The 27,237-nt window shown below is 34.7% G+C and overlaps 1 protein-coding gene, 1 long non-coding RNA gene and 1 pseudogene across 2 annotated transcripts; all 3 read left to right on the top strand.

Annotated features, from left to right (window-relative positions):
• The first annotated feature begins 1,358 nt into the window (after positions 1 to 1,358).
• Positions 1,359 to 2,388, top strand: LOC140805417 (uncharacterized). Its single transcript, XM_073161688.1, has 4 exons — positions 1,359 to 1,438; positions 1,509 to 1,763; positions 1,847 to 2,091; positions 2,181 to 2,388. The coding sequence occupies exons 2-4, from the start codon at positions 1,626 to 1,628 to the stop codon at positions 2,386 to 2,388; spliced, it is 591 nt and encodes a 196-aa protein (XP_073017789.1). The 5' UTR covers positions 1,359 to 1,438; positions 1,509 to 1,625.
• Positions 2,389 to 2,595: 207 nt separating this feature from the next.
• On the top strand, positions 2,596 to 3,619 carry LOC140806084 (uncharacterized). The gene is made up of 4 exons (XR_012112443.1): positions 2,596 to 2,774; positions 2,855 to 2,961; positions 3,069 to 3,155; positions 3,496 to 3,619. It is a non-coding gene; the product is annotated as an uncharacterized lncRNA (long non-coding RNA).
• A 7,278-nt stretch (positions 3,620 to 10,897) lies between these two features.
• On the top strand, positions 10,898 to 25,027 carry LOC140805416 (uncharacterized; annotated as a pseudogene).
• The last annotated feature ends 2,210 nt before the right edge of the window (positions 25,028 to 27,237 follow it).

The following is a 27,237-nucleotide window of genomic DNA, read 5'->3' as shown; positions in this document are numbered from 1 at the left end:
GGATTTTTATTGGTTTGATAAAATTAAAGAGCCACAATTCCTGATCACATGCGATTTAAAGTCTAAGATGTTGGGAATTTGGTCCCTTGAAATATTTGATTTCGTTTTTTTTTCGAGGAGTTGTTTGGAGGAATACATTAATATCTCTTGGCCTTGTAGTAAACGTATCCATTGGATTTTTCGGTTTACTTGCACAATCCGTCCTTTGTCCATTGAATTTGAAACTTTGGAGATAGATACACCCAATTTTCACTCACATAGTGTCATTTTACACACGACATGCACTTTTCGAGTTGGAATAATATGATAATTTTGTTATTTTCAAATTTTCATTGTCACGTGATGGGCTTGATATGAATTTTTCATGCTTTATGTGCAGAAAATTGAAGGTGACAGTGGGGTAGGAAATTTGCTTACTTTCAAGTTTACCGTCGGTAAAAAAGCTGCGGCGGCAGTTCCTTGCAGGTATGTTTATGCATATTTACGAAATAAATTAATGTCATTTTTGATATGTAACACGAGCATCGTTGATAGATTCATCACAACATTGATGTCTAATTTTGTTGTTTACAACTCTTTTGAACACCAACTTAATAGTATTTGTACAACTGTTTTGAAGGATTTGACTCATTGTTGGTTGGTTGGTTGCACGTATAATGGACAAAGATTGGATGTCAAAGAACAGGTTGTCACATGAATATGAGGTTGGGGTGGAGTATTTCTTGCAGTTTGCATCGCGAAACGCTAACAATCCGAATGCAATACCTTCCCCATGTGCAAAATGTGGTAATCTAAAGACGAAAGATATTGACACTATAAGGGCTCATTTGTGTTGTAATGGTATAGATTTAACATATCATACATGGATTTGGCATGGCGAAAGATCTAAGTTCGGGAACTCAATGAATGATAGTGATCGAGTAGGGCAAGATGAACGCAAATATTTTACCGAGGAACCTATAAGTATGGTACATGGTGCATATGATAGTTATGCTAAGAATCCAAACCAATTCCATAAGCTACTTGAAGATGCCGAGAAACCTTTATATCCTGGATGTGTTAAATTTACAAAGTTATCTGCACTTGTGAAATTATATAACTTGAAGGCAAAATATAGTTGGAGTGATAAAAGTTTCACTGATTTACTTGGTTTGTTTGGGCAAATGCTTCCAGATGACAATGAATTGCCTTTATCTTTGTATGATGCAAAGAAAAGCTTATGTGCTTTGGGGATGGATTATGTGAAAATTCATGCTTGTCCTAATGATTGTATCTTATACCGGAAGGAGTATGAGGATTTTACCAGTTTCCCTATTTGCGGGATGTCAAGGTGGAAGTTGGGTAAAAAATCTACGATAAAATAAAAAAGAGTGTCTCGAACTATGCAACTTCGCATGATGATGACGTGAAAACTTTGAGCAATGCTAAGTTTCTGCAGGTATTTGATTATTGCAATTGTCCATAACTATGATTTGTATCAATTTGTAACATGATTATTTGTCTTCTAGGGCAAGCCGGTTGCATTGGCATTGGACTCTAGGACCAACATTGTTGCCTACGGTACAATTGTCCAAGTCAATGCGGATGATAAATTATTTCATGGTGCTCCATCACCCATTACTTGCATGCACGTATCCATTGATAATGCTGTGGAAAAATTAGCACATTTGCCATTTCCAATTCCAAACGAATGTGATACTGTTGGTGATGCTGTTGGAACACATGTAGCTTGGCCAGCACACTTCGTAGTAATTCAAGATGAGGTAAATGTCAATTTATATTTAAATTTAAAGTACCATAAATAATTCAATATTGCAGCTAACATATGTACATTTGCAATGTTTAGAAGCTTCAAAAGAAGAAAATTGTCGACCACATAAATAAGATTGGTTTGTCTTCAAGTGTGCCAAGATCTTTACATATTTTGTATTGTTATTGTAAACGTGCTCTAACCGATGAACAAACTTTATCACTGCTTTTTGATCATGATTTATTTGACGAGAGTTACGAACTACTTCTGCACCTTGAAGACATCATTCCTTTCTATAGTTTGGATCCAATATCTGCCAATTGTATTGTTTTGTACATGTGGTAAGTCTTCTTCTTTTGTTTGTTGACCACTTAAGCTGTATAAACTTAATTAATTTATCATATTCACATTATTCTGTTGGAAATTGTAGGCATCTGTATAAAAAGATGAAAAAAGACAACAAGACTGACAAGTTTAGATTTGTCAATCCACACACGATCCCATACATGCCATATGTATCCAAACTTGACAGAAACGCTAAAATCGAACACTTGAATGAAAGAGCAAGTGTTTTGGATGAAAGACTAAGTGTTGCATCAAAAAATCAACTAGTTTTAGTGCCACATAATGTTGGGTGAGTCAAAATTACAATATCAAATTTAATTTATTTTCTTGACATTTTATAGAATTGTATGCACTAAATATGTGTTCTGTGCATAGTTCTCATTGGATTCTATATGCACTAATTATGTGTTCTGTGCATAGTTATCATTGGATTCTCACTGTCTTCGATCCTTACAAGGAGATGGTTTATTGTTGGATTCACTTAGTCATCGAAACCGTTACGATGACTAGAAATATGTGGTGGATATGTAATTTAATATTTTGTTTTTATGTCAAATTTAATTCAGTGAATAAAACACTCATATGTTGACTGTTAATGATGTATGCAGGAGTGTAAGATTGTTTAATTCAAATAAGGAAAGGAAAGGGAAAAAAACAAGCTATATGGGAAGTAGTAAAGGTATGCATGTGTACTTGTCATTAATTAATGTTTATTTCAATTTGTGTATCAATCACTAAAAATTTTTTTTTTTAAATTAGGGTCCACGACAACCAGATTCGAAACAATGTGGTTTTTAGTTATGAGATTTATGAGAGAAATGATTGAAAAAAATGCTACCAGTGAGAAGAACTCGATATCTTCAATTGTAATATTCGACATATTCTCAATATTCACAAATCATTGTGTATTTCTCATTTTTCAATGTCTTTATTGATTGTTTTTTACTAATATTAACATTTTGTTTGTTCACAGTTCATGAAAACTGAGTATTCCAAGGAAGAGATTGATGAAGTGCGATCCTAGTGGGCGGAATTCATACAAGACTATATTTACGAATAGGTATGCAAAGTATTGATGAAGTGCTTTGTGTTACAATGAACCAACTGAATAAGTGCTTTGTGAATAGTGATATTATCTGTGTTTTGATTTTTGCCAGCTTACTTTCTCATCATAAGAATGGAACTTTATGTTGTTTGTATTGGATGGAAATTTTTGGGATGTCCTATTTACGGGGAGGTCATGCAGAAATTTCTATTTTCCTCAGTATATATTAGTTATGACTTTATTTTCGTCTCTATGCACCATTTGTGTTAGTTGCGTTTCCAGTGCATGTCTTGCTTACAATTTCATCTCTTACATGGGTTTTTAATGGGCTTTCTATGTGTGGATTATATGGCAGGGATGAAATGGCAGGGGAAGGTTTTGATGCATAAATGTTGATGAGGTTTGAGGAGGCCGATGATGACAAAAGATTGCATGTATCCGTATTTTCTGTTTGGAAAATTTTGATATTGTGGGACTTTGCCACATTGCCACGTTTATGACGAACATGTATCCAGGTCCATTGCAATACTAAATTCAAATTTGTAAAATTTTTGTTTATCGTTTGGCATATTTTGGATGATCGATTTTGAACATAACATAGTCACAGAGTTAACGTGGTAAATATTTTGTTTTCGATTGTTATTTTTGGTTTAATTATTATTATTGTAAATTAAAAGAAATTTGATACAAAATTTTTACCTAATGAAAAAAATTATTATTCGTTGTCGTTCGGCGTTTTTGTTGTAGTGGTAGCGCAGCGGAAGCGTGGATTTTGGGATATTGGAACTGAATCTAAACTTTGGGTTATTAAGGATAAGAAAATTTCGAGGACGAAATTCAATTTAAAGGGGGAAGATTGTAACGCCCCGAAAATTTTAAAGTCCACGCAAATCACATGCCCGCAGTTATTAAATTCTCCTGTATTTTAATTAAATGTTTTAATTGCATTAATTAATTATGTTGTGTATATTTGCATGTTTAAAATTGAATTTTTCTACATGGTTGCATTAAAAAGTATTTTTAAAGGTTATTCGAATGACGATCGAGGAACGGGGACCGAGGGCTACAAAATGTAAAATGTTTTTATTAAATAATTATTTAAAAATATGGTTGATGTTTTTTAGTATTTTTGAAAATAACGGGTTTTGAGGTGATTTTATACGCCGAGACGTAAATTTTATCGGTGTTGACTTTTCAACAAAATGCGAGCTTTTTGGCAAACCCGGCTAATAAATTCACAAATTTATTTAAACAAAAACTTTGTTAATATTTTATTTAAAACATAATTAAGACTAATGTGCTTAATTTAGAGACTTAATAGGCCTAAGCCTAATTAGTAATTTAATTAGCTATTTAAAATATTAAACACCTAGAAAACCCTACACTTGGCATCTAAAACCCCACGGCCACACTTTTTATTGCTGAAAAATTCTCTCCACACACACGGCACACATACACAGCTTTTTGGAAGGATTTTTCGAAGGGTGCAAGTTAGAACAAGCCAAAGTTGCGTCTCGTTCTTCGTCGTCAACGGTTTTTCGTGCGTTTTAACATCTCCTTTTTATCACCCATCATATCATATTATTGTTTGAATTATTGTATACATGAAGAACATGAAAAATTGTTCATAATATTTTCGGATTATTGCATGTATACATGAGGAAACTTGATTTTTGAATCCAATAATTTGTTTATTGTTCGGTTAAGGGGCTGCCATGACTAGGGTATTGATCAAGGACATTTTTCACAAGTTTAAGGGTCCTAATAGCACACAAAAAACGCACAAACAGGTTGCACTCACACACAGAAACAAGCTGGAACGAATTCTGGTATGGCTTTGATCAAGTGGTGCGGCTTTAGGGGTTTCTGCTGGTGGGCTCGGCCAGGGATGGCTGGGGCTTGGTAAGGGTCACCCTAGGTTCTGGTAGGGTCCTAGCATGGCTAGGACCCATGGCTAGGCGGTTAGGAAGAGCCCATGATCACATGGACTCTTCCCTCGCATGCTTTTGGTGCAGCCGAGTGCTGCAATTTTCGAGGGGTTAGGGTCTTGGCTAGGGTGGTACAGGCGATGGCTAGGGTGGTCCAGGTGATGGCTCAGGGTGGTCCAAAGTGGGTCAGGGAGGCTAGGGATTGTTGGTGGCTGCTGCTAAGAGTCCCACGCAAGTAGGACTCTCGCAAATAAGGGGATGCGCAGGTGCTGTCTATGTACAACACCTTGATGCTTGGTTCAGGGGCTTAGGCTTGGGGTGGCTTGGGTCTGGGACTGGTCTAGGGTCAGTTAGGCTCATGAGGAGTCAGTGGTAGGTGGCTGGAAGAGTCCTAGGCAACTAGGGAACCCACTTCAACAAGAACACTACAAACACACACGTGCCGAATTTTAGGTAGAGTTCCAGGATGTTTTGGGAGCGGCCAGGGCTGGTTTTCGGGCTGGGCTTTGTCAGTAGGGTCCCTAGTGGGTTGGCTAAGTTTTGGCTCAAGGTGGCTCGAGCGTGGCTCGGGTAAATTAGAAGATGGCTCGGTGTGTTTGATAAGGTGTCGAAAACGAAAATTAAAAGGCTAAAAATAGAATCATGGGTCCATGGGTGTGTTTCATGGCTCCTAAGGGTATAATAAATACTAAAATGTTATGTTAAAAATTTGGGATCAAAATAACTAGTTTTGGATTTATTCGGGATTTAATCGACGCACGAAACGCTATTTAACGAGTTAATTGAAACGTCTAGTTTTAAGTATTATAAAATTATGAAAATCTAGGTTTAAGCTTAAATAATTATTATAAATCTAAGTTTTTAATTTGGAAATTTTATGTTGAGGTTTGGGATTTTTTTCGGGATTAAAACGCATTAATATGTTAAATTAAAAGTCATCTATTTAAGCCAAATAAAAATATAGAAAAATTCATGTAGGCTTAAATAATTATTTGGGACATGTTAGAGTCAATGGAATTATGAAAAAAGTCAAAAACGTAAATTGTCAAGTCCAAGGGTAAAACGGTCTTTCTTCACCTAAAAATTAGTAAAGATCATGGCAGTGCCCTAAATGCTATTTTTATGATATTATGACTATTTTTAATTGTCTATAAAATTTTCATGATTAAATTATGATTTTAAATGTCTATTTGATTTTTATGATTGAGGGAAGATATTTAAAATACATGTTGCATGCTTGGTTTCAAAATGAAAAAATGCAAATATTATTCATGATTTTTCTAAAGTGATGGGAATGAAAAATGTTGAAGGAATAAAGTGATTGTAACTAATTCGTTAATGATGGCGATGTCGTGAGGGTGATGGTCCCAGTGGGAGCCCAACGATCGTGTTTCCAATATTGCAAATATGAGGTTTGAGGTAAGAATGGGAATATCGTGAGGGGAGAAGGCCTCAGAGGGAGCCCCGACGATCGTATTTCTATTCGATCATGATAGGCCAAGGCTCAGTTGATCGGTGAGAGTTTTGCTGGTGTCCCCGGCCGCCTAGTACTGTGGTTACATGTAGATGGATCCATCGACTTTTGAGGTTTGAGGAAAGTCACAATTAACGATCTGAATTCAACAAAGAAAAAAGGAAAAAAGTTTATGTTCATGTTAAAATGTTTTATGTCATGATAAGGAAAAATGTTAAGGTTTATTTGTGCATATCATGAAATGTTATTTTTACCTAAAAATATTTTCACTGTTGCATGCGATTTTATATGTATTATTCGTTATCAAGATTAAGGTGTGTTGAGTCTTTAGACTCACTAGGTGTGATGGATGCAGGTGGGTATGAGGGAGGTCTTGAGGGATGAATTGACTGAATTGATGGGGCACACAACCCGAGGACCAGCGCTTCTACTTTTCCGCATTTACGATTATGACTTATGAATTATGTTAAAGATTTTAAGACTATTTATTTATGTTTTTTTGAGAGATTTTTGAGAGGTTTAGTATGGGCTATACTTTTCAAACTTATTGCTTTTTAGGTTGGGCAAAACAGTTGACGATTTCACTTATGACTATTGCTCTTGATTTTTAAAATGCTAGTTGTTTTGTATTTTATTTTAAAGGGGTAAAATATTTTATAAAAATATTTTCATGTGTTATATGTTATGGCCGAAAATCGAGTGTTTATATAAATAAAAAATTAGTACTTTTAAGGCAATAAAAGGGCAGACGTTTCAGTTTCACTTTATGGTCAAAGAGGGTATTGTTCTTGGGTATAAAGTGTCTTCTAAGGGATTAGAGGTGGACCGAGCAAAAGTCGTTGCAATCGAAAAACTTCCCTCGCTAGGAACATCAAGGGAATAAGGAGCTTTTTAGGACATGCAGGGTTTTATCGTAGATTTATGAAGGATTTTTCTAAGATCACTAAACCCCTCTGTAATTTTCTAGAGAAAGATTCTGACTTTATATTTGATGACAATTGTTTGCAGGCATTTGAGAAGATCAAAATGGCATTGGTGACTGCACCGATCATGATAGTGCCGGACTGGAAGGAGCCCTTTGAGCTAATGTGTGATGCAAGCGATTATGCAGTGGGCGCTGTCTTAGGCCAAAGAAGGGAAAAGATGTTTAGGGCGATTTACTACGCAAGCCGCACGATGGATGCTGCACAGCAAAATTACACTACTACCGAGAAGGAGATGCTTGCAGTAGTATTTGCATTCGATAAATTCAGACCTTATTTGATTGGCAAAAAGGTAATCGTTTTCACTGACCATGGAGCTATTCGCTACCTATTCGCCAAGAAGGATGCAAAACCACGCTTGATAAGGTGGATTTTTCTATTACAAGAATTTGACTTTGAGGTCAAGGATAAAAAGGGTAGTGAGAATCAGGTAGCTGACCACTTGTCGAGGCTTGAGTTGGAGGATAGGAAAGAAGAGGGAACAATACAAGAAACATTCCCAGATGAGCAACTCTTTGAGGTAAGCAATGTAATTCCTTGGTTTGCTGATATTGCAAATTTTTTGTCTTGTGGTACCCTTCCTCCAGATTTGAGCTATCATCAGAAGAAGTTCCTCAATGATATCAAGTTCTATTATTGGGATGATCCATTTGTGTATAAGAGGTGTTCTGACCAAGTGATTAGAAGATGCGTGGAGGGTATCGAAGCACATCAAATTCTGGAGAAATTCCATTCTTCACCATATGGTGGACATTTTGGAGCGTCACGAACAGCAGATAAGGTATTGCAATCTGGGTTTTATTGGCCGAGTTTGTGTAAAGATAGCTATACTTTAGTAAAATCATGTGATAGATGACAGAGGTTAGGAAACATCTCTAGGCGTCACGAATTACCACTGAAAAATGTTTTGGAAGTGGAACTTTTTGACGTTTGGGGTATAGATTTCATGGGACCCTTTCCTCCTTCTTTTGGTAATTCCTATATTTTATTAGTTGTGAATTATGTTTCGAAATGGGTGGAAGCAATCGCCACCAATACTAATGACGCTCATGTTGTAGTTAAATTCGTGCATCAGAAAATCTTCACAAGGTTTGGAACACCGAGAGCCATCATAAGTGACGAAGGTACGCATTTTTGCAATAGAATTTCCAACTCACTTTTGGCTAAATATAGTGTGAAGCACAAAGTGGCCCTAGCATACCATCCTCAGGCAAATGGACTAGCCGAGGTATCCAACCGGGAAATTAAACAAATACTGGAAAAAACTGTCACAACTAACCGGAAGGATTGGGCCACTAAGTTAGATGATGCATTGTGGGCCTATCGGACTATGTTCAAGACACCTATTGGGATGTCTCCCTATAGGCCGGTCTTTGGTAAAGCATGTCATTTGCCGTTGGAATTGGAGCATAGAGCATTTTGGGCCGTAAAGAAATTAAATTTTGATTTGCAAGCTTCGGGAGATGTTAGAACGCTGCAGTTAAGTGAGATGGATGAATTCCGAAATGACGCTTATGAAAATGCCAAGATCTACAAAGAGCAGACTAAGAAGTGGCATGACAAAACCATTGTCCGAAGGGAGCTCAAACCGGGACAGCAAGTACTGTTATTCAATTTACGCTTATGAAAATGCCAAGATCTACAAAGAGCAGACTAAGAAGTGGCATGACAAAACCATTGTCCGAAGGGAGCTCAAACCGGGACAGCAAGTACTGTTATTCAATTCACGTCTGAATTATTCCCTGGTAAGTTGAAGTCGCATTGGTCAGGGCCATTTGTTGTGGAAGCAGTGTATCCTTATGAGGCTATCGAGCTAAAGTGCAGTGATAGGAGAACCTTAAAGGTGAATGGACAGCGGGTTAAGCCTTACTATGGGACTTAAGTAAGGAATATCGACAATGTCAAGTTGAACAAACCAAAATGAACAGACTGGTGACAGTCGGGCTGACGACGTTAAACCAAGCGTTGTGTGGGAGGCAACCCACAATTATTTGTAGCATTCGTTTTACTATTTTATTTCATTTTTTTTAGTTATTTATTTAAATTTTCTCTATTCAAGTATTAACTTGAATCATTTAATTTTTTTTATAGGTATAAAAAAAAAAAGGAAGAAAAATGGACAGTCGCATGCGCGCCACAATGCGAGAACTCGCGCAGCAGCGAGCTCAGGACCAGTGGGCAAGCACAGAAGCTCGCGCGCCACCGCACCAATTCTCACGCCACCGCGCGCACCTCATCATCGAGGGCAGACCAGAGGCAGGTGCGCAATAGCGCGACATCTCACGCGACCGCGCGCCCTAAATTATCGAAGGAGACCAGAGGTGCGCGCGCGGCCGCGCGCACCGCGTTCAGATTTTTTTTATATAACCTACCCATTGATTTGTCACTCAGAAAACCCTCCTCTCCCTCAAAAACAGCCGCCATCCCCAACATTCTCCTCTCCAAAATTCATCCTCTTCACAAATCCTCTCCAAATTCACTCAACCCACAAACCTCCATCCCCAAAACTACTCCATAACTCCTTCAATACAACTCCTTCTCTCACAAACAACCTTCACACAACTCATCTCCTCCAACCACCTACATACTGTGCCTCGCCGCCACTGCTGCTCCACCAAGCCGCCACCTGCTACCGCCGCGTGTCATCTACAGTTAATCTTCTACACTCAAGGTTACCATTTCTTTTACTTTGTTATTGTTTGGGTATAATTTTCAGAAATCAAGCAATTGTAGGTGGAATTGTGTCTATATTTGTTGATTATAAGTGTGGATATTGTTGATAATCATGCCACCTAGAAAAAGATCGAAGGATGTGGCTTCCTCTTCTCGTTCATACGATGTTAATAGATTTTGGAATAAGGAATCCTTCCGAGTTTACGAGAGCACTATGTCTAGGTCTATTATCAAAAAAAGAGGGCTAAATCTGACGTACCCTGACTGTGCAATAATTGAAGAAATTGAGCGAAGGGGGTGGTTAGATATAGCCCAGTCACCGCTAGATGCAGTTATATCTATAGTCCGGGAATTTTATGTTAATCTGAGAACAAACACAAGGACTACGGAGTTTTGGTGCGAGGGCAACTGGTCTATTTCGATTCGGCAACCATTAATGCTATCTACAATCTGCCGAGTTTTGAAAATGACGAGTATAATGCTTTGATTATTTGCAATGTGGATTACGATGCGATTATCAGGAGCTTATGCATCGAGGGTGCAGAGTGGCGATTGAATCAAGGCTCCCCAGTCACTTTGAAGAAATCTGACTTACGCCGTGACCCACGCAGTTGGGCATCTTTTATTCTATCACGAATCATGCCCTCCTCACATCAGACAAAGATTACAAAGGATAAAGTGGCGTTGATTTAAGCCATAATGACTGGGAAGACCGTGGATCTGGGGAAGCTCATTAACAGTTTTATCATGCGTGATGGTACGGGACTTATGACCGTCAGCCTCCCTTGTGCACATACTATCACTGCACTATGTCTTCAAGCCGGTGTGCAATGGGGCGCAGATGAACAGGTTTTGAAAGCAAAGGGCTCAATCACAGTATATACTGCAGACCGCGTGCGCTTTCAAAGCTAATTGGAAAGACAGGAGGCTAGGGCAGCTTATAATCAGAGGGCCAGAGAAAGCTAGCCGCCGCCACCACCATCGATCCCTCGAGCCACTTTGGGAGACAGGATGTTCCGAATGGAACATGATATGCGGGCTCAGCGCCAGGAGTTGGCCGAACACCGACACACTACTGGTATTTTCATGTCTTATATGATGGACTTCACATTGGTGCTCGCCCATCGTTTTCCACCTACTGGACCCGAGGATGCTCCCTTTCCACCACATCCGGCCTGGCCACCACAGTACCCACCACCAAATCTATCACCGCCACAGCCCATGGAAGATGATGCTGAAGATACTGAGAACGATGACTCGAGCCCCGAGTTCTGACACTCGGGAGCGAGGTATGTATTCTTAATTTATATACATTGAGGACAATGCATACTTTAAGTTTGGGATGGGGGGTAAAATTGCATGTTAGAATTTTTTCTGCATTTTTTTTATTGCTCAATAGTTAATTTGAATTTTACTGCATGCTAGATTTGTTAGGTAGAGACATGAATAAGTAAAAGGTGTGGCCGATGATGAAAAGTGAATTGCGGTCCTGAAGTATATATGTGTGTTCATGATAACTTAGGAGTCACAATTATTTTGCACTGTCGTGTTTGTTGATACTATCGTTGCTGAGAGACAAGTTGCATGCCTGTGATGCTAAATAGATGTGGGAGATCTGATTTTATGTAATTCTTGCATGACATTGACTAACACTTTTGCAAACATAGAAATGTTCTAGGCAATTTTTTCATAATATCTTTGGGCATTTGTTCTTTGTTTACTATCAATTGTAGCCCTTTGAGCTTCGAATTAATTGAGATGCTTAAAATTTCTTGTGTACCTACCTCGTATATCATTTTTGGTTGAGCAAATGCATGTGATTAGTTTGTATGAGTTGAATAATGGATTGACGGAAATCTAGAATTTGCTTGAACACTTTTCGAGGCGAAATACGGATAATATGTGACATAGGAATGATTTAGGCGATCTTTGGAGCCATTTTGAGCCTTCGAGCCTACCAAATGCACACGAAATATCACTAGTGTCCCATCATGAGCCTACTAAAAATCAAGTGGTGTATATCAATGATATAGAATTAGCCCCCACTTGTATCTATTCTACATCCCACAACAACTACCTAATGAAGCTTAAACACTTATTGTCCTACCTAATTTTGAAAGAAATAAGTTCATGGGTGTTGTAATGATTCAAATACTCCTTGAAAAGAAAAGAAAAAGTTAAATGTGCTAAAAGGAGTTGAAAAGATTAAAAAAAATGAATCAAAAGTGGTGAAGAAAGGAAAATATGGCAGATGAAGGATATTTTGATTTCCATACCTCTTATTGTATCCGTGAGCTGTGGCCTAACGTTACAAGCCTACAAGACCTATTAACCTTGTCACATTTATCCAATATACTAGTGGAGAAAAGTTGTTCAAGTCAAGCCTATGGATACCTGAAAAACATCGTCAACACGTATAGACTTTAATCATTTGCATGCAAGCATCACATGGTGTGATTTCATCTTTGGTATATGTTTGTTGAATATTTATTGAGCCAAATAATCACCGATAAAGTCTTGTGTGATCTGTGAATGCAAATTTATATTTTGATGAAGTGTGAGTTGAACTGAACTGATGATTTCTTGATTCTGTAAGACGAATGGGTATTATAACTCTATTTGAACATTCAAATGGGTAAATGAACATTGACATATCACACACGCACGTGACTCCTGGGAAATAGTGAATTACATGAAATTTGATACGTCGGAGGCAAATATCACTTTTTGCATATCCATTACTATAGCCGTTAGCGTTAATTTTTCTTGATTTTTTTCTTTTATTTTATTTTGCTCGGGACTATCAAAAGTTCAAGTTTGGGGGGTTTGATAAGTGCAAAATTGGAACTTAATTTATATTAGAATCCATTTTGAATTATGCTTGTTTCGAACAGAATTATGCGTTTTTGGTTTGTTTTTGTTGTCATTTCAGGAATGGAGAAAATAATGGATGATAAACATAAAAATTGTACATTAATTAAATGTTTTATAATATAAATATATAGTTTTTGTTTTATTAAATGTTTAAATATTATATGTTTTATAATAAATTGTATAAAATATAAGTTGTTGTGTAATTATAAGTTTTTACTATTTTTTACAGGTTCGATAAAACAAGAATAACCTTGGCGTTGCAAATGAGATTAAGATGATTCTTGGACCTGTACAAAGTTGATTATAAGATCTATAATATTGTTGCCAAGTATGAGATAAAAATCCTCTCACAAGTGGGATCAAATTAAGCAACAATTAAAGTTATCAAAGGAGTGGCAGTTTTACCATGCTATAGTATTTTGACCATATCTCTCAAATTACTTGGTCAAATATTCTGAAAAAAATACCACAACTAGACAACTCAATTATCCACATGTTTAATTTTATGTGAAGAAGCAAATTCGGAGAAGAAGATTTTCAAAAGTGATGTGTAATATAATATTAATTTCTTGGAACACCAATGAAGACTTATGTGTAAAAAATAATATTTTATTTGTGTTTGTCTCCCCAAATTTGGCTATAAATAGGGGTGCATTGTAATGTATTGAGATATCCCTCATTCTATGAACAAACCTTTGAGTTCATAATATTTCTCTCTATATTTTTCTTTTATTTCTTCATTTAAATATAATTAGCATGTTAATTTCATATTCAAAGTTTTACACTTTGAATGATGAATAGCTAACTTCCTAAAGTTGAGATGATAAGGTGAAGCTCTTGGCATGATAATAAGGTTATTAAAAGGTAAGAATCTATGTTTTATATTATTTAATCATTATTTATTGTTTATGTTATATTTATTTTTTAAGCATTTTTATACCCTACTTATAATTGGGAGTTTTGATTTATTGTTGCTATATGTTACACTAAATTCTTGGAACCATTTAAATGTTAGTTTGGTATTACCAACCATTTAAAGTGGATGCCTTGATTTATTATATATAAATATATTATAATATTAAATTCTTGGAACCATTTAAATGTTAGTTTGGTTTTACCAACCATTTAACTTGGATTCCTTGATTTATTATATATGAATATATCATAGTATTAATTCATTGGTACCATTTAAATGTTTGTTTGGTTTTACCAACCATTTAAAGTGGAAACCTTGATTTAGTGTTTACAAATATATATAGCACAATAAATACTTGACCATATTTATAAGTTTTGGTATATATTATATGCTTATAAGATAATAATTTATAACATAATATAAATATGATTATTTAATATATTGGAACCATTTTATTAAGTGGATTTCAATATTGTTCGTTAATGTTAACTTTATTATAATACCAAGAGTGAATCCTTTAATCTCAACTACTTATTAAAATTTGAACAATTAAAATTTACCCATTAAAGATTCAATTAAAATTAAAAAGAAACGAAAACCAAAACAAAACAAAAAGACATTGTAGTGGACTTGTAATTACCTTAGCTTCCCTGTGGATACGATATTCGGACTCACCGAATTATACTACTTGTGTGGACAACCTGCTCTTGGGAGTGCAACAATCAAAGTCGCAACAAGTTTTTGGCGCCATTGCCGGGGAAGTATAATTTAATTTCAAGTCTATTTAATATTGTTTATAGTTTATTTTTCTTTATTTGAATTTTTATTGCTTTTGTGTGTTTTTATTCTTTTGCATTTGCATTTGCATGAGCATTTGGTCACGTACACTTAGTGGTCGACTCATTCGAAATAACCCTTTATTTTTACCAAACATGGCGGAAGAACCCATCCAAGAAAATGAAGATGAAATTCAATCTCAACATGATCATGATAGACGAAGAACACTTAGAGATCACATGAATCCTACACGTACTAGTGCACCTTCATGTCTAGTTTTTCCCCTTGATGCATCTCATTTCAATTTTAAGCCTGGTATTATCCAACTTTTACCCAACTTTCATGGCTTAGATTCTGAAAATCCATACATGCATTTACGAGAGTTTGAAGAAGTGTGCAACACATATAATGATCTAAATTGTAGCATGAACACCATTCGCCTTAAGCTTTTTCCTTTTTCTTTAAAAGATAAAGCTAAAACTTGGCTACAAAATCTTAGATCGGGATCCATTCGAACTTGGGATGAATTGCAACAACAATTTTTGAAAAAGTTTTTTCCATCTCATAGAACAAATTCTTTCAAAAGGCAAATCATCACTTTCACTCAAAAACAAGGAGAATCTTTTTATCAGTGTTGGGATAGATACAAAGAATTGCTTAATCTTTGTCCACATCATGGTTTTGAAATTTGGAGAGTTGTTTCTCAATTTTATGAAGGCTTAACACCTAAAGATAGGCAAATGGTTGAATTTATGTGTAATGGAACATTTGAAGATAAAGATCCAAACGAGGCAATTGAGTATCTCGATTCATTAGCTGAAAATGCTCAAAATTGGGACACTATAGGTACAATCGAACCCTCAAAGATTCAATCTCCTACATCTGGTGGAGGTATGTACACTCTGAAAGATGAACATGATCTTCAAGCTAGATTTACCTCTTTGGCAAGAAAGGTTGATGCACTTGAATTGAAAAAGAATGGTCAATTAAAATCTGTTCAAGAAATTGTGTGTCACATCTGTGATACAAGTGATCATTTTACAAAAGATTGTCCCACTTTGTCCTCTTTTAAAGAATGTCTCCATGAACAAGCCAATGTTTTGAACAATTTCAAAAGGCCAAATTTTGAACCATTTTCTCAAAATTACAATCCAGGTTGGCGAAATCATCCAAATTTTAGTTGGATGAATGATAATGCTGCACAATTTCCGCAACCACATTTCCAAAATCAACAAAATTTTCAAAATTATGCACCTTATGTTCCTCCACCGAAAAGAAATTTGGAAGATACATTGAATTCTTTTATTGCAAAGCAAGAGTCTATCAATACTCAAACTGCTCAAACCATGACAGATTTGAAAGATACTCTTGCTAAATTTGCATCTGCACTTAATGTTCATGAAAAAGGTAAATTTCCTTCACAACCTCTGCCTAATCCCAAGGATCATCATACACAAACTGGAACTTCTGGAACTCAACCGATGGATCAGGTAAAATCTGTTATTACCCTTCGAAGTGGTAAGGTTGTGGAAAAATCCATTCTTGAACCTTGTGAAGATGATGATAAATCAACTTCAAAGGGTAAGGAAGTGGAACCCATAACTTCCGAAGAGGAGGTTCAACAGACAGTGTCACCACCATTCCCTCATGCATTGAAAAATACAAAAAAATCAAATTTGAATTCTGATATATATGATATTTTTAAACAAGTAAAAGTTAATATTCCTTTATTAGATGCAATAAAACAGGTACCATCATATGCTAAATTTTTGAAAGACTTGTGCACTGTGAAAAGAAAATTGAATGTGAAAAAGAAAGCATTTTTAGTAGAACAAGTAAGTGCAATCATTCAAAATAATAATGCTTTGAAATACAAAGACCCTGGTTGTCCTACTATTTCTTATATTATTGGAGAACGAAAGATTAAAAAAGCCTTGCTTGATCTTGGAGCTAGTGTGAATTTACTTCCATATTCAGTTTATCAAGAACTCAATCTAGGGGAGTTAAAATCTACTTCGGTAACACTTTTACTTGCCGATAGATCTGTTAAAGTGCCAAGAGGTATGGTAGAAGACGTGTTGGTCCAAGTTGATAACTTTGTATATCCTGTCGATTTCATAGTTTTAGATACACAACCTATCGAAGCTTGTATTGCAATTCCTGTAATTTTGGGTCGTCCATTTTTATCAACTTCTAATGCTCTTATAAATTGCAGGAATGGAATAATGAAGTTGTCATTTGGTAACATGACCTTGGAGCTCAATGTTTTTAATCTTTGTAAGCAACCACATGACAAAGAAGATGAAAGTGAAGATGAAAATCTTATTGAAACTCTTGTGGAAGAAAACATTCAAGAAGGGAGTACTCGTGATCAATTAGATATTTGTTCAATTGAAACTGTTAAAGAAAATATTGAAATTGATCTTGATGATTTTATCAGGTATCACTCGTTAACAGGATCAGAGAAAGAATTTGATGCAAAATATGAGAACAAAGACGAACCACCCATATTGGAGTTAAAACCCTTGCCAGAAGAATTGAAGTATGCATTTCTTGGAGAAAATGAAACATATCCGGTGGTAATTTCTTCCAAACTAGAAAGTGATCAAGAAGGTAAATTAGTTGATATGCTTAAAAGACATAAAAATGCAATTGGTTGGACACTAAAAGATCTTAAGGGCATTAATCCACTAATTTGCACACACAAAATTCATTTAGAAGAAAATGCAAAAACATCTCAACAACCACAAAGGAGATTAAATCCACACATGAAAGATGTTGTGAAAACTGAAGTTCTCAAACTACTTGATGTTGGGATTATCTACCCTATTTCTGACAGTAAGTGGGTAAGCCCAACACAAGTAGTTCCGAAAAAATCTGGCATCACAGTGATAAAAAATGAAAAAGGTGAATTGTTAACAAGTCGAGTCCCATCTAGTTGGCAGATGTGTATTGATTATAGAAAATTAAATGATGCCACTAGAAAAGATCATTTTCCATTACCATTTTTGGATCAAATTTTAGAAAGAGTAGCAGGTCATCCCTACTACTGTTTTCTTGATGGATATTCAGGTTATTATCAAATTCCCATTGCACTCGAAGATCAAGATAAAACTACATTCACATGTCCTTTTGGAACATTTGCATTTAGAAGGATGCCATTTGGATTATGCAATGCCCCTGCAACATTTCAAAGATGTATGCTAAGCATTTTTCGCGACATGGTTGAAAATTGTTTGGAAATTTTCATGGATGATTTAACTGTCTTTGGGAATACATTTGATAATTGTCTTGAAAATTTGGAAAAAGTTTTAAAAAGATGCGAGGAAAAAGGACTTATTTTAAATTGGGAAAAATGTCATTACATGATTACTTCTGGAATTTTTTTGGGACATGTCGTGTCATTTCATGGAATTGAAGTTGATAAAGCAAAAGTTGATGTCATTGCCAATTTATCCCCTCCAAAAACCATTAAAGAAATTCGCTCATTTTTGGGACATGCTGGATTTTATAGGAGGTTTATAAAGGACTTTAGTTTAATCTCTAAACCCATTTGTAACCTCTTAACAAAAGACACTGCATTTGAGTGGACTCAAGAATGTCAAAATGCTTTTGATAAAATCATTCGACATTTAACATCAGCTCCTATCATGCAACCTCCTGATTGGTCTTTACCATTTGAAATCATGTGCGACGCGAGTGATTATGCAGTCGGTGCAGTACTGGGTCAAAGAAGAAACGGTAAGCCTTATGTGATATATTATGCAAGTAGAACTTTAAACAATGCTCACATGAATTACTCCACAACTGAAAAAGAACTACTTGCTGTAATATTTGCATTAGATAAATTTCGTTCTTATTTGATTGGATCAACGACTATTGTGTTTACTGATCATTCTGCTATTAGATATTTGTTGACGAAACAGGATGCAAAGCCACGACTGATATGATGGATTTTGTTGCTCCAAGAATTTGACATTGTGATCAAAGATAAAAAAGGAACCGAGAATGTCGTAGCCGATCATTTATCGAGACTAGTAACAGGATCATCTTTTGAAATGACACCAATTAACGATAATTTTCCTGATGAACATCTATTTTCAGTTACTGCTACACCTTGGTTTTCTAACATAGTAAATTTTCTTGTGACAGGAAAAATGCCACCGCAATGGAGTTCCCAAGATAAAAGAAAATTTTTGAATGAGGTAAAAAACTTTTATTGGGATGATCCGTATCTGTTCAAGTACTGTCCAGATCAAAATTTTCGACGTTGCATACCCGACAATGAGGTAAGTAGTGTCATTAAATTTTGTCATTCAGAAGCATGCGGAGGACATTTTTCTTCAAAGAAAACGGCTGCAAAAATTTTGCAGTGTGGATTTTATTGGCCCACTTTGTTTAAAGACACCCACGAAATCTGCAAGATCTGTGAAAATTGTCAAAAATTGGGTGCAATTTCAAAAAGAAACATGATGCCTTTGAATCCTATCATTGAAATTGAAATCTTTGACTGTTGGGGAATTGATTTTATGGGACCTTTTCCACCGTCGTTTGGATACTTGTACTTGTATATTTTAGTTGCAGTTGATTATGTTTGCAAATGGATAGAGGCAATTCCATGTCGAACAAATGATCATAAAACCGTCATCAAATTTTTGAAAGAAAATATTTTTAGTAGATTCGGAATTCCTCGAGCTATGATAAGTGATGGGGGAACTCACTTTGTTAATAAACCATTTGCTTCATTAATGAAAAAATATGGTATTACTCACAAAGTAACAACTCCTTATCATCCTCAAACAAATGGACAAGTTGAATTAGCTAATAGGGAGATAAAGCAAATTTTGGAAAAAAACCTGTTAACTCAAATAGAAAAGATTGGTCTCTGCGACTTAATGATGCACTTTGGGCATATCGAACAGCTTTTAAAACATCATTGAATATGTCTCCCTATAGGTTGGTTTATGGAAAACATTGTCATTTGCCTGTGGAATTGGAACATAAAGCTTATTGGGCAATCAAAACTTTAAATTCAAGTATAGATGATGCCAACAAATTGCGTAAATTGCAACTTAATGAACTTGATGAACTCAGAAATGATGCGTATGAGAATTCAAGGATTTATAAAGCAAAAATCAAATCATTTCATGATAAAACAATTCTTAGAAAATCTTTTGAGATTGGTAAAAAAGTTTTGCTTTATAATTCTCGACTTCACATATTCCCAAGAAAATTACCATCAAGATGGACAGGCCCATATGTTGTAAAGCATGTGTATCCTTATGGAGCTGTGGATATTGAAAATCCTAAAAATGGTGATGTTTTTAAAGTGAATGGACAAAGGCTTAAACCATTTTTGGAAAATGAAATCATTCAAGAAGAGTTTATTTCTCTTTCTGATCCTTAAATTTTTATGTTGGATTTAATTTTGTTTGTTTTTATTTCAGGTTTCCTTAATCTTTTTATTTTCCCGGTTAAATGGCGGATAACGGTACTCCGTGACTCTCATAGTCGGTTAAATCAGTTTCCCACAATTGTTAATAAAAAAATAAAAAAAAAATTTCTTTTCTTTTTCAAAATGGATGAAATTCTCTCAAAAATTTGTAAATATTTTTCCTCTGTTTCTGAAAATGTTCTAAGAAAAATTTATGCAGGAAGGTGTAAAAGATTGAGATTGCTAATGCAAAAAGGAATTCCAGAAGATATTCGTCGTGTAATTGAAGCTAAGGTCCGATTAGGAGGAGAAGTTCCACAATCATTGCTCATTCAGTATTTGCCTGGATTAGGAAAAAGCACTTATGCGAAAAAACGAAGGGCCAAAAGTTTAGGGGTTTGTCATAAGTGTGCAAGATGGACTTGTGACAAACGATGCAGATCTTTGGGATGTGTTTCCAATAATAGAAAAGATAAAATTGATTTCATTAAGAACGGGCTGAGTAAGGAGTCTTTAGATAACATCTTATTGACTCTTGAGACGCATTCTAGTGGACATGTGCATATTGAACTTCTCCGTTTATGGAAAAAATTTCAAGATGAGCGTCATAGTCTTGGGAATCTGACTAAAAAAGACCCTGTTTGCCAATTTATAAGAAAATTGGATGGGAAGCATATCCTCGACTCATAGAAGGCGTTGAAGCCGTTTCTGGACGTAAAACCAGAGGAAAATTGTGAGCCACAATCACACTACTGTTTATATGCATGTGTGTCATTATTGTTTTTACTATTTATTCTGTTTACAGCTGTGACCCATAGTTTTGTCATGATAACATATTACCCCTATAAAATCTCTCATCTTTCTTTCTATTTTCGCAGACAAAAAAAAAAAAAAAAGTAAAAACATGGCTGGATCCTCTGCACAAACATTGAAAAATATTTGTGTATTTTGTGGGTCGAGTCCTGGAAAAAATGAAGTGTTTCTAGAAGCAGCGAATAATCTTGGAAAGATATTGGCTGAGAGAAAAATTCACTTGGTATATGGGGGAGGTAATATTGGGTTAATGAGATCTGTTTCAACATCTGCTCATCTTGGAGGTAGTCAGGTTTTGGGTATTATTCCTATAGCTTTAGCTGAAGGAAATATTACAGGTGTTACGATTGGGGAGGAATTAAAAGTTTCTTCTATGTATGAAAGAATCACTCAAATGATTGAAAATTCTGATGTTTTTATCGCACTACCAGGTGGTTTTGGTACATTAGAAGAAATTTTTCATACTGTTTTTTGGGCACAACTTAATATCCATAATAAACCTGTGGGCTTGTTGAATATCAATAATTATTATGACAGTTTGTTGACATTTCTTGATAAAGCTGTGGAACAGTATTTCATTTCAGAAAATTCACGACGGATGCTCATTTGTGCTTCGACTGCCGATCAATTAATTGATGATTTGGAAGCTTTTGTTCATAAGCCTGATCCGATGATAACAAAGAACAATTGGTCGCAATCAAGCAGTAAGAAAAGGAAGTTGGATCATTGATTCAAAAGTCGTGGATTGGTTTGCATTTGTTTCAGTTTGTTATCTTCAATAAAATTCCAGGTGATATCTCTTTCATTATGTACTCTTTATTAATAGCTATTTTGACATTAGGCACAATGTCATATTCTGATTGGGGGGAGAACACATTTAAAAAATAAACAAATTTTAAAAAAAAAATTAAATATTATTTTAAAATAAAACCATGTTTATTGTTTGTATCTTAGTAATTTTTGCAAAAATATCATACATTACATATTTGAAAGATTTAAATTAGAACATGCATTAATCTATTTAAGAATGTTTAAATTTTTATTTGAAAAAAGGTCATTTTTAATATTCTGATCAATATAAAAATATGATTTATGAAATCTTTTTGAGTGATTAACAATTGTGATAAAATTAGGTATTAAAGTATATGGCCCAAGATATACCTTATAAGAGTGCCTAAAATTTTTGAACTCACACATATTTTGTGAATGAGTGGAGAGGATTGAGAAAACAGCTTGCGAGCCTTTATTGATCATCGGAGAGGCTATCAATTGTTTAGATCTTGAGTTCTTATTTTGAAAAAAAAAATTTGATATTTCCTGAAAAAAAAAAAGCGAAGAAAAAAAAAAAAAAGAATGATGTTGAAGATTTATGTAATTTAAGTTATATGTTGCGACCCATTTTTCTCTCATAAAAATACAAATAAAAAAAAAAGAAAGAGAGAGAGAAATACATTGTACAAATTAAATAAATATGTGGTCAAGAAGCATAAACTTAGTTCGATTCAATGATGTAAAAAAAAAAAAAAATCAGGAAAAAAATATATATAATAAGAACAACTGGATTTTAAATCAATGGATTTCCTATCTTTTGATTAGTTTGGCTCGTTTGTCTGTCTGCATTCTGTAAACCATTTTTCTGAGCATTTAATTGTATTCCAACTCCATGAGAGAAATCGTTGCCATAAATTGAAACATTTATTAACCTATGAGGATATGGAGTTGAGACTCTTACTAAGAATTTCTGAAGGCCGTGTACATTTAACTACCTGAAATAAGCTTTGAATTAATCATCTCAAATTATTTCATAAATTATAATTATGATGATCTTGATATAACTTTGACAGTTTTCAAATTTAATTTAAACACTTAGATAGTTCTGATTACATTTCTATTTAAATTAATCAATATGTTTTGTATTGCTATTAACGCTTAAATTGCTAGGGACTAGCAATAAGCTGGTTGGGAGGTGTGATAAACATAAAAATTGTACATTAATTAAATGTTTTATAATATAAATATATAGTTTTTGTTTTATTAAATGTTTAAATATTATATGTTTTATAATAAATTGTATAAAATATAAGTTGTTGTGTAATTATAAGTTTTTACTATTTTTTACAGGTTCGATAAAACAAGAATAACCTTGGCGTTGCAAATGAGATTAAGATGATTCTTGGACATGTAGAAAGTTGATTATAAGATCTACAATATTGTTGCCAAGCATGAGATAAAAATCCTCTCACAAGTGAGATCAAATTAAGCAACAATTAAAGTTACCAAAGGAGTGGCAGTTTTACCATGCTATAGTATTTTGACCATATCTCTCAAATTACTTGGTCAAATATTCTGAAAAAAATACCACAACTAGACAACTCAATTATCCACATGTTTAACTTTATGTGAAGAAGCAAATTCGGAGAAGAAGATTTTCAAAAGTGATGTGTAATATAATATTAATTTCTTGGAACACCAATGAAGACTTATGTGTAAAAAATAATATTTTATTTGTGGTTGTCTCCCCAAATTTGGCTATAAATAGAGGTGCATTGTAATGTATTGATATATCCCTCATTCTATGAACAAACCTTTGAGTTCATAATATTTCTCTCTATATTTTTCTTTTATGTCTTCATTTAAATATAATTAGCATGTTAATTTCATATTCAAAGTTTTACACTTTGAATGATGAATAGCTAACTTTCTAAAGTTGAGATGATAAGGTGAAGCTCTTGGCATGATAATAAGGTTATTAAAAGGTAAGAATCTATGTTTTATATTATTTAATCATTATTTATTGTTTATGTTATATTTTTTTTTTAAGCATTTTTATACCCTACTTATAAGTGGGAGTTTTGATTTATTGTTGCTATATGTTACACTAAATTCTTGGAACCATTTAAATGTTAGTTTGGTATTACCAACCATTTAAAGTGGATGCCTTGATTTATTATATATAAATATATTATAATATTAAATTCTTGGAACCATTTAAATGTTAGTTTGGTTTTACCAACTATTTAACTTGGATTCCTTGATTTATTATATATGAATATACCATAGTATTAATTCATTGGTACCATTTAAATGTTTGTTTGGTTTTACCAACCATTTAAAGTGGATACCTTGATTTAATGTTTACAAATATATATAGCACAATAAATACTTGACCATATTTATAAGTTTTGGTATATATTATATGCTTATAAGATAATAATTTATAACATAATATAAATATGATTATTTAATATATTGGAACCATTTTATTAAGTAGATTTCAATATTGTTCGTTAATGTTAACTTTATTATAATACCAAGAGTGGATCCTTTAATCTCAACTACTTATTAAAATTTGAACAATTAAAATTTACCCATTAAAGATTCAATTAAAATTAAAAAAAAAACAAAAACCAAAACAAAACAAAAAGACATTGTAGTGGACTTGTAATTACCTTAGCTTCCCTGTGGATACGATATTCGGACTCACCGAATTATACTACTTGTGTGGACAACCTGCTCTTGGGAGTGCAACAATCAAAGTCGCAACAGTGGACACAAAACCAATTGGACTAAGAAAACAGATAGTGCGCAGCCGAGACCACACCCATGGACAGAGGTGCGCGCGCGGCCGCGCCATTTCACGCTTAGCCGTACGCGCACAAAAGAACTTGAAGACCCGAGAAGAGCACGCGGCCGCGCCACTTCAACGCACGATCGTGCGCGCGCAGACATGAGCCACAGTCATAAGCTCGCGCGTGACCACGCACACACATACATGGCCAGCGAGCAGAAAGGCGCACGCGACCGCGCAAGATCATGAGACAAAGATTCAGAGTGCGAAGAACTGTCACAAATACAAAGAACAACGGATCCGGGGACGGAGACGATACTTCGGATTTGTTATCTTTTCCTTCGCTTTCTATATTCTACTGTGTAGCGATGTCTAGAACTACAAATATGTCTTGTTTTCGCTTGGATTTTGTGATGAACTAAATTTTCATTCTAGAGAATGATGTAGCTTTTTGGATACGATAATTTGACATGGTTATTTTATATGATTGAATTCCATTTTATATTTAATTGTGTTTCTCTGTGTTTATTTCTCTGCAATTTATTGTCCATAAATTGTTTGTTGTTTGATTAATTCTATAACTCGGGAGAGGGGCTATGGTTGTAGATCATTAGAAACACATCGTTGAATGTTTATATCGTTCAGAAGGCGTATAACTTTAGCGAGGCTTAGGTAAGAACATCGTTTGTATTTATCAATTTAACTTGAATTTTATTAGGAATAATTGAATCGAAGTTTGATTGATACAATTTATTCGTCACTTGGGAAAGGGGGAATAAAATAATTAAGTATTCTTGGTCATTAAATAATTGGAATTCAAGAATATAAATTTAACTGGGAATAATTGTCGTGAAAACTTAGTGAAATCATTTCTCTAGATATTTTCTCTAATTGTTATTCTTCAATTCAGTGATTAGATTAATCCTTTGTTTTTAATTAATTTGTTCAAACAAACCAATTTGGTTATTGATCTTTTTTGATAAAGTCTTGAATATTTTAATTTCAAGCATTGACCTAAATTTTTATATACATTCCTCGTGGGATCGACACTTGCATTCAAAATTACATTTTACTATAACTTGACATCGTGCGCTTGCAAGAATTTAAGAAAAAACGCAAAACCAGTGAAGACTACTTTCTCAATGACTCAGTATGCAAAGTTCTATATAAGAGAGATAGTCTGATTGCACGGGATCTCAGTTTCTAATGTGTTCGACAGGGGCCCGAGGTTCACATCGTCTTTTTGGAAGAGTTTACATACAACCATGGGGACGAAGTTGCTATTCAGTACAGCATTTCACCCTCAAACAAATGGCCAGTCTGAGCGTGTGATTCAGATTTTGGAGGATTTGTTGAGAGCTTGCATGATTGATTTCCACGGGAATTGAGAATGAAGGTACCTCTAGTGGAGTTTACCTACAACAACAGTTTCCAATCGTCTATAGGTATGGCTCCCTACGAGGCACTGTATGGAAGAAAGTGCAGATCGCCGATTCATTCGGATGAAGTCAGTGAGAGATCAGAACTTGGTCCAGAGATTGTTCAGCAGACTATAGATGTTGGGGTCAAGATTCGAAACATGATGAAGACCGTCCAGAGTCGTCAAAATAGTTATGCTGACAAGAGGAGAAGGGATCTTGAGTTTGCTTTAGATTATCACGTATTTGTGAAGATAGCACCTATGAAGGGTGTTATGAGGTTTGGGAAGAGAGGCAAGCTTAGTCCGAGATTTATTGGACCGTTCGAGATTCTTGACAAAGTTGAGACACTAGCTTATCGTGTAGCCCTAGTGTGCGCAATGTGTTCCACGTTTCAATGCTAATGAAGTACTATATAGTAAATCCTTCGCATGTCTTGAGCTTTGATCCATTTTAATTGGGTCAAGATCTGTCGTATGAGGAGAGACCCGTCAAATCTTAGACAGACAGGAGCAGAGACTTCAGAACAAAGCGACCAAGTTCGTCAAAGTCCGGTGGTTGAATCAATCAATGGAAGATGCCACTTGGGAGGCCGAGACAGATATGAGGAATCGCTACTCGGAACTGTTTTATAAGATTTAATTTCGAGGACGGAATTTATTTAAGTGGGGGAGGAATTATAGAGCCCAAATTCAGTACACGTAAAACCAATGCATTTATTTAAATTGTTAAATTATTTAATTAAGTTTAAAATGATTTTAGAGATGCATGATTTATGAATTTGCATTATTTAAATTACTTATGTTTATGTGATACACGTTAAACAGTTTTCTTGAATTTCATGTTTCAGGCGATTATTCGATACGTGATCGAGGAAAAGAGAACGGAATTAGGATTGGGACATTTTAAATAATTTATTTATTTTTTAGCATTTTTAAAGCCTAATTTAATTTATTAGATGATTTTGAGATTTTAAACTTTTAAACTTTAACATTTGTGTGTTTTTATTTTAAATTATGGGATTTAGTATAATTATTGTGGTTTAACATTTTATTAGCTTGTTAATTATTTTATTAAGCAATGTTTCCCCTAAATTAAAAGAAAACACAAGCACACACACATTCCCACACACACACACACACTCGGCCAACACCCACAGCACACACCCACAATCCATTTGAATTCCATTCCATTTTCTTGTGAGGAAAGTTAGGGTTCTTAGAGCAAGCAGCCGCCCCC

The sequence above is a fragment of the Primulina eburnea genome, chromosome 11 (genome assembly GCF_022965805.1).
Source record: "Primulina eburnea isolate SZY01 chromosome 11, ASM2296580v1, whole genome shotgun sequence".
In the NCBI taxonomy this organism is placed as follows: domain Eukaryota; kingdom Viridiplantae; phylum Streptophyta; class Magnoliopsida; order Lamiales; family Gesneriaceae; genus Primulina; species Primulina eburnea.
Note: the sequence above shows the minus strand (reverse complement) of the source record. Positions and strands in the feature narration are given on the sequence as shown.